This window comes from Branchiostoma floridae, unplaced genomic scaffold (assembly GCF_000003815.2).
Source record: "Branchiostoma floridae strain S238N-H82 unplaced genomic scaffold, Bfl_VNyyK Sc7u5tJ_1578, whole genome shotgun sequence".
Lineage (NCBI taxonomy): Eukaryota > Metazoa > Chordata > Leptocardii > Amphioxiformes > Branchiostomatidae > Branchiostoma > Branchiostoma floridae.
Window position 1 is genome coordinate 709,349 of NW_023365773.1, and position 8,409 is coordinate 717,757.

At 42.5% G+C, this 8,409-nt stretch overlaps 1 protein-coding gene across 1 annotated transcript; it reads right to left on the reverse strand.

Moving 5' to 3' along the window:
• Positions 1-742: 742 nt before the first annotated feature.
• Positions 743-8,192, reverse strand: LOC118408381 (NLR family CARD domain-containing protein 4-like). The gene is made up of 10 exons (XM_035809146.1): positions 8,096-8,192; positions 7,429-7,536; positions 6,520-6,768; positions 6,181-6,276; positions 5,201-5,455; positions 4,701-4,838; positions 4,275-4,532; positions 4,136-4,157; positions 3,895-3,948; positions 743-3,407 (listed from the first exon to the last, which is right to left on the reverse strand). The coding sequence occupies exons 1-10, from the start codon at positions 8,190-8,192 to the stop codon at positions 743-745; spliced, it is 3,942 nt and encodes a 1,313-aa protein (XP_035665039.1).
• Between the last annotated feature and the right edge of the window lie 217 nt (positions 8,193-8,409).

Below are 8,409 nucleotides of genomic sequence, written 5' to 3' on the forward strand. Positions count from 1 at the left end.
AAATGTCCTTTTTTGGTCAAAAATTGGCCAAAAATCGCAAAAATAAGCATTTTGTTGCACTGTACACCAAAAGTGTTATTGAATTTATATGAAGGGATTATCAAGGCACATCTGTGTCAAATTTCAGCTCATTCGGTTGCAATACCAAGGTACAGGAGCCAAAAGTGTCCTTTTTTGGTCAAAAATTGGTCAAAAATCGCAAAAATAAGCATTTTGTTGTACTGTACACCAAAAGTGTTCTTAAATCTATATGGGGGCATTATCAAGGCACATCTCTGTCAAATTTCAGCTCATTTGGTTGTAATACCAGGGTACAGGGGCCAAAAGTGTCCTTTTTTGGTCAAAAATTGGTCAAAAAATCGCAAAAATAAGCATTTTGTTGTACTGTACACCAAAACTGATATTGAATCTATATGGGGGACTTATCAAGGCACATCTGTGCCAAATGTCAGCTCATTCGGTTATAATACCAGGGTACAGGGGGCCCAAATATACAGTTTTGGTCTTAAGATGACCAAAAAACCTTAATAAAATCATTTAAGAGACAGATATGGAAAAAATGAAAAAAAAACGCCCGAGGGTATTGGCCCACTCTACCCTTGTGCCAAATTTCAAGTCATTCGGTTGAGGAACAACGGAGATACCGTGTTCTGAAGATTTGACAGGAGAAAGAAAGAAAGAAAGAAACATTACGAATACAATATATTTCACCATACCTATGGTATGGCTGAAATATAAAAACTCACAATAACTTTCTCAGGACGGGGTGTTCCTCAGCAGCCCGCACCACAGCCTGGAACCCTGCAGGCTCCATGGAGATGTACCGCAGGTCCAGCATCTCCAACACAGGGAGTGTGTGTAGAGCCTTGGCCAGACCCATGGCAGCGGTGTCAGACAGGTGTGCAGGTGTGTCCTTGTGACCAGACATGTCCAGCGTGGTCAGTGCTGGCAGTGCGCTGATGAGCTGTGCGACCCTCCCCAGTCCGGCTCCTGTTACTCCACTATTCCCCCCGATGTACAGCTGCCTTAGTTGGTTGTTAGAGTGAGACGCGGTCAGAATCTTGTCACCAGGTGGGTCTTGCTTTGTGTCCAAACTGCTCGGCTGGCAGAGTGTTTGCACCAGTGTGACCATCTCCGAGTCCTCTATGGAATTGAATCTAACATCCAACACCTGTAGCTTTGACAGGTGAGGCAGAACTTTCACTAGGGATAGGATTCCCTTGCCACTGATATACGTGCGCCCGAGAATCAACACCTTCATGGCAATAGCACGTTTAATGATATCAGCCATGACTTCCATCCCTTTATCTAGTAGCCTATTACCACTTACATCTACTTCTCTCAGTCCGGCTAAGTGGTACATGCAGGGAGCCAGGAATGACAAGCCCACAGCCGTCATGCTGACTTTCCTGAGACGGAGCACAGCCAAATGTGGAACAATATGCAGCCCAACCTGTAGGACGTCCATCCCAGAGTCACGCAGTTCAGGGTTTCCAGAAAGATCAAGCTCCTCTAACAGAGACATGTGTCTGAACCCTTGCACAAGTGGCTGGAGTGATGATGGTGTTAGTTTTGTATCTGATAGATCCAGCAACCTCAGACCAGGAACATTCTTCAGAACAGAAACCAGCCTCGTTGTCTTATCAGGTAAGGCAAACAGTCCTGATAGTTTCAAGTCCAATTTTAATCCAGGGAGTGGAGTTGTAAAACACTGCTGTAGGTACTGAACTGTGTCTCTGCTGTCGGTCCCTCCATGGATCTTAAGTATGAGCCTGTCTGGCAGGTTTGCTGAACGAAGATTTCGTATGTAGTACTTGAGAGCTGTGGCTACTCTACTGTTAATGGAGCTGTTCAGCATTACGATTGGCATGATTTTACTGATAGCATGAAGCATCTCTGGTTCTTGCCTCTCCCTGAGAATGTTTAGGCACAAGTATTCAAACATTTCAAAGGGTTTACTGGACTTTTGTGTGCCTTGATCCATTGGTACATTTGAAGATTCTACTTGTTCTGGAAATTCCTTGATACTAAGCTTGCCCAGTTTCTCCATTACAGCTTGTGCTGCCCGTGAGTCACAGCCACACGTGAACAGAAGCAGGTTGCTGAGTTCAAGCGCCTTGGTTATGGAGGTGAGCTGCAGCAGATCTACAATGTCTTGGTTCAACAGAGCATGAGCAACATATCGTCCGGCCAGGAACTCTTGCATGGTCTTGTGGGAAAAGTCCAGCTGTTTCCTAGGATGCAATTTAGAGGAAGAAACCTCCAAGCAAACAACACCAAGCTTTAAAAGCAACTCCCAATTCACCTTTTCTTTCTCTACTTCTGTAAGGTCAAGCAGGGTCTCATTTCTTAGCAGTGCCTCTAGTGCAAGCTTGCCGAACTGCAGTAATGACTCAGCAACCTCTGTAGACAGACCTTCTGTCGGCATGTCCACTCCTTCCCGCTTACAGTATTTTCTGGCCAGAACTGTCAGATAGTTGTCGTACAGCCCTGATATTGCTCCTGTTGAGATCATCTCTGGATCTTCTTCAAACAGTATACAAACAAACATCAATGAAGTCGGGGTGTGGATCAAATCAGTAAGAAGATGCCTTTCACTGATAACTGTGAGAAGCTTCTCTGCTAGCTCATGTTTGCCTGTGGTGATGAAATACTTTCGCACATATTTCTCCACCTGTCTGGAGGAGAACCCCATGATCTGTACATGACAGTCCGGCCGGGTGTGCTGCTCCACTCCTACTGACGGTCTGGAGGTGATTACAATGGTGCTGTTGGGGTACAGCTTGCCGGATAGCAGTTTGGGAATGGCCTGCCCAGCTGCCCTGGCATCAGGCTGCAGCTCATCATACCCATCTAGGAGGAAGAGCACGCGGGACTCGTTTTGTTCTAAGATTGTTTTAATGGAGTCTATGGTTACATCTTTTCTTTGGGGAACACACTGGTCCCACACCATCTCCTCTATGGTCTCCTCTCTCACCTCTCGGAGTCGGAGCAACAGAACAAGGTCGTGTCGTCTGCCCAGCTCTGTTTTCTGTGAGACGGCATCTAGGGCTTCTTTTGACAGAAATGTTGTCTTACCTACTCCTGGTTCACCGTCAATCAGAATGCACCTTGGTGCTGTGGACTGCCCTGTGACATCTGGGTTGAACAAGCCATCTAATGACTTTATTTCTTTTCTTTCTCCCGACCTGAGATATTCCTTAGGTCCACTAACGTGTTTTCCGTGTGTTGGTACCAACTCTAACTGAGTGAAGATATCACTGAGGGTAAGTGTGAAGTTGTCATTCCAGATCAGAGGCTTAAAGTGAGACAGTTTCAACTCGTAGTACTTCTTCAGAGACTTCTGCAACTCTGGAATAGAGAGGAAACTGTTGTAAGACTTCAAAATATAATCTATTATCTCCAACCTGGTGAATATGTCACAAAGTGCAATTAAAGGTTAGCCTGGAATCCAGCCTTGTTAGCTTTGCTCCACTCCCGAGCATTAGAGACCTTTGGGAGCGGACCAAAGCTAACAAGGCTGGACTCCAGGCTATCAAAAGCATACTAGTTCTTCACAGGTAGATCATTAATTTTGAGAAGTAACCATTTATTAGAAATGAGTTAGGTTGAAACATTTTTACCTTTCAATAGTCAAGATTTCAAGACATACTAAATCTTTTGACATGCAGTTGATGGGCAGGTGTCACTACAGTGTTTATATCCATAGTTATGTGTGTGCGACGTTACGTTGCAGTTGTCATCATTAGCCTTAGCTGTTTAGAGATCCGTTATACAAATAGGAGCAAAACTATTGTTAAGATATTACTGTGCCCTACTCATTTTTATTGCAAAGCAAACTTGGACACGATTTTGTATCATTAATAAATCACTACAAAATGAATTAATTCACACCTTCCAATGGACGAGGCACTGTTGCTGTAGCTGCAGCTGGGAGTGGAACAGGCACTGCAAGACATGTAAGTGAGAGAGTATTATTATTCACAGTTATGTAAATATTTTCATTTGTGCTGCTATGGACTGCTATGAAATGTGGATGGCTAGTATTTTCCTTATTTATTTCTTATTGTCAGTAAGTAGCCTATTTACACACTACGTACAGAAAAAAATATGTATATATATATACTAGTGTCACCCTATCTCGCTATTTTTGCCGTCTGCAGAGGATGTCATCCATAAAATTTAATGTTATATTTCATATAAAATGTAAATAGTAACTTCATCTGACTTTTGGGATAGGTACTTCAAGGAATATGTCGGCGTGATTAACATACCTCGTTCAGGTAACATCTCATCTGCTGTCAGCCGTTCACCAATGTCGATGAGTGCCTGCTTCAGAACCTGTAGAGTAGCCTCCCTTCCCTCCCTGTTCCTCCAACTGTCCAGCATCTCCCAGCACCTGTGGTCATCGTCACGTTCCGAAGTTCTGATTCCTATAATCTCGTTCCTGCTGAGCCCCAGCCTTTGGGCCAGGTCAACCCACTTGTGGCTGACTCTATTTACGACTTTGCCAAAACATTCTTCCACCTCAACTGCAACAAGCGTAAAAAACATATAACAATACATATACCAACATGCCGATGATGATATACGGTATAATCAATCATTAGCCATGCAGTAATGTGGTGATCAGGTAGGAGGACACTTCATTCTAACCAGACAGTTGTGATATACCTAGAAGACATAATCAATAACTCCACCTGTAGGTCCTGTGTCCCACACAACTTCACTTGGCCCTGCTCCATCGTCTCTCTGCTGACTTTCTGATACGTTTGTCTCCACTGTCCACAACATGGGAGACGGTGAGCTGGCGCCGAATTCTTTCCGCAGGTGAACTTCTTTTATAGGGGAAATGACAAGACGCAAAGATTAGAAAATCATCTAGAAACAGTGTAAATGTAGGTAAGCAGATTCGTGTTCAGAACCTTAGGTGTACAATTATGTTTTTCGTAACCACGCTAAATGCCCCCAGTGAAAAACACATGGCCTGAAGTTTGAACTTGAAAAATGTTTCCGACCTCTGTTGATTATAGTCCTTATTCTATGACGTTCGTACCCAAACCAAAAAAAATGCATGGCTGTATTATATTTCATATCAAATGTAAACAATAATTTTATTTGACTTTTGGTATCGACATTTCTAGAAATATGCTGGTGTGATTAGTTTTAGTTTTACGAGAAAGGAATGGCACAAACATACCTTGTGCAGGTAACATCTCCGTTGTCTGCCGTTCACCAATGTTAATGAGCGCCTGCTTCAGAACCTGTAGAGTCGCATCACTCCCCTTCCTGTCTCTCCATCTGTCCAGCATCTCTCTGCACCTATATTTAGCGTTGGGCTTAGAGCTTCGGAGTCCTTTAATCTCGGTTCGACGGAACCCCAGTTCCCTGGCCAGGTCATCCCACTTGTGGCTGACTCCGTCAACGACTTTCTCAAAAGACTCTTCCACAATATCTGCAACAAGCGTGAAGGAAACACATTACAAAATGGACATTATTGCACAAGTTACGGCAAATATATTGCACAAGTTACGACAAATATATTGCAAAAGTTGCGACAAATATATTGCACAAGTTACGGCAGATTTATCCCGCAGGGCTATCATCTTGGTATCATCACCTTACATCCATCAAGGAACATCCATGTGAACAACACTAACAAACAGCGAATATGTTGACAAGCAACGTTGTGTTGAGAACTTTTCAGGTACATGTATTTCTTCTTTTGGAACCACCACATCCAGCGCAGTCATGACAAAACGTGCTTTGGGGATGAACATTTTCAATTATGATTCGAAAAAGTTCATAAATATATCGAGTAGGTCATACTACTTGTCATAATCTTACCAGCAAATAGTGTATGACTCATAGTTACATAATGTACTAACTAGAAACCCACAACTTCACAACTTTGCCAAGTGAATTTGCGACTTATCATGAATTATGTACACGTATTACCAATGTCTCTTATGTATAATTCAAATAATTTCCTCATTTCCAGAAAGCAGTTTGTCAGTTTATCCAACACGGTTTATTGTCTTCTCCCAAGTAACAAAAATTATGCTCGATCGGAAAGATCCATTCACAATTTCTCGAATTATGGTGTCAAAAAAACGCACACACAAAAGTATAAGCAAACGACACCAAAAGCAATCGTACAATATGTCTGAAATGACTTACTATCATGTCTTTCTTTCTCTATGCCCAGTCTCGCCGTCACTTTGCCACCCTTTACATCCGTTTCTATCATAAACAGCTGCTCAGAGGACACTGCGTCTGTGTAGCAATGACAAAAATAAAACATCAAACATATATTCATGGTACACCAAAATGTAGCAGTACTTATAGATTGTAGGTATCGATAGCCCATGTATTGTACGACAACTTCAGAATGTTTAAAAAAAATAAAGCAAATAAAATGTATCGAATTTGCATGGATTCTATTGTGTTATGCTATTGCCACTATCGAACCATGGCGCTTATCCCTGGTAAAGAAATCAACAACATTAACTTGATTACCTGCAACCGCGTGTATCCCAGCAGCCCTCAGTGCCTGTTCCAGCTGGTCCAGCGTGACGATACCATCATTCCTCTTCTTCCAGTCAACCATCAGCTGACGAGGACGGCTGATGGTGGGTGGTTTGGCTTTCAGGTCCCGGATGTAGTCCGTCTTTAAGCCGAGAGATAAAGCCAGTCGCTCCCAAAGTTCCCACTCGTCCCAGGGGGAATCAAGATGGACAGCAACAGCATTCAACAGCCTGTCTGTATCTACCGATTATGAGTTAGGGGGACGAAATGTCAGTAGAGAATATAATACGGGGGTGATTTACTCCGTCGATAGCTTTCTCTAGCCTCTACCAGGCTTCGTGGATCGGTGGTCTAATTGTAGAAATTGGACAAATAGAGTCAATAGTACGCTAGGGGAGTCAGCCGGCCAGGTAGGCACATTGTGGTGAGGATAATGTTTCACCTCACGTGGTGAGGATAATGTTTCTACTTGACCGCATGACTCCCATAGCGTACTATTGACTCTATTTGTCCAATTTCTACAATTAGACCACCGATCCACGGAGCCTGGTAGAGGCTAAGCTATCTCTACTGCCATTTGACCGAAACAAATGCTGCATCGAGTGTTTCTGGAGATTTATTTCATATCAATTGTACATAACGTTTCTAACCTTATTTGACTTTTGGGACATAAATCATCAGCAACACAGATTCCTTTTAAAGGTACTGCGGTACGTTGAAACGTTCGAATTGTTCAGTTAGTATCATGGCAAATAATCAACGGCAGCTTTACATTTCCACATATTGCAGGGATAAAAGGAAAGTATTGAAGATAAAAAAAAAATACTCATGCAAGGACGTAGACAGGAGGTGACCCTAAAGAGTTTTTGTGACGACTGAGAAATTAATGGTGATGTTCACCTGTTGAATCTGTGTCTGTCCTGATCCCACCGGGCCCTGTCCCCACATCCGCCTTGTCTGTAGCAGCCGGAATATCCGCCTCTGTCACCTGAACAGTGGGCACTGTGTCTGTGTTGATCCAAGAACAAAGAAAAATGGCAATAATACATTAAAACTTATGATGATCTATCTCTGTAGATTATGTGAAATATGGGTGACCCGGATGGACCTTAATGATGTTTCGTAGGTGTTGATAAAATGAAGAAATTATTAGATTATGCGCCCCCTACTGGCTTTCGATGGTACTGCAGCAGAACTGCCGGTTTATGAACATTTCGTGTTCCGAACATGCTGTGATTATGATTTTGTAATGGTAGATAGCAAATGTGAAAATACAATGATACCAAAGTGAGTAATAACGGGAATGTTATTCTACGTTTTGAAATTAACTGAAGGTGAACGTCATGAGACATAAATCAAGTAAATAAGGACTTAATTTGTATGATCACTGAGAAAATCTACATGCAATGTGGATTATTTGGTTACAAAAGATCATTAACTAAAGTACGTTTTGCAAATGGGACCGAATGTGATCAATCAATGACAAATATCTAAAATATGTCAGACTCTTCTCATAAATTTGTGGATATCTAACAAAAAGGAGTTGTGGTATATGCCCCGTTCTGACCTGGTTTTACTTGACCCTGCTTGTATTCCTCTCCTTCCGCATGGACGTCTGGTTCTGCTGTCTCATATAAGCTCATGTTTTGTAAGTCTGTCGACATCGATGTTTGTCTATCTAATCTTTCAGTTCTGATTTCTGGCTCTGAGGGTTGCTGAGGTTCCAACGTCGAAACGCCAAAAGTCGTTCCAAGACTTGTGTCGTCCGATTCTTCTGGGTAGCTGTCCACTGGGTCCTCTATAGTAGAAAAAAACGTTATAAAATTAGAAACGCGTACGGATAACAGACATTACTAGATGAGTTTTGCTATCGGAAAATGT

Bases quoted from the DNA above. Each gene is read 5' to 3' on its own strand.
- LOC118408381 (XM_035809146.1), bottom strand. From the start codon at position 8,192: ATGTCGACAGACTTACAAAACATGAGCTTATATGAGACAGCAGAACCA. The intron at 6,769-7,428 runs GTGAACATCACC...CATAATCGGTAG, and splicing joins GACAGACACAGATTCAACAG to ATACAGACAGGCTGTTGAAT. The intron at 3,408-3,894 runs GTGTGAATTAAT...CATATTCACCAG, and splicing joins AGTGCCTCGTCCATTGGAAG to GTTGGAGATAATAGATTATA.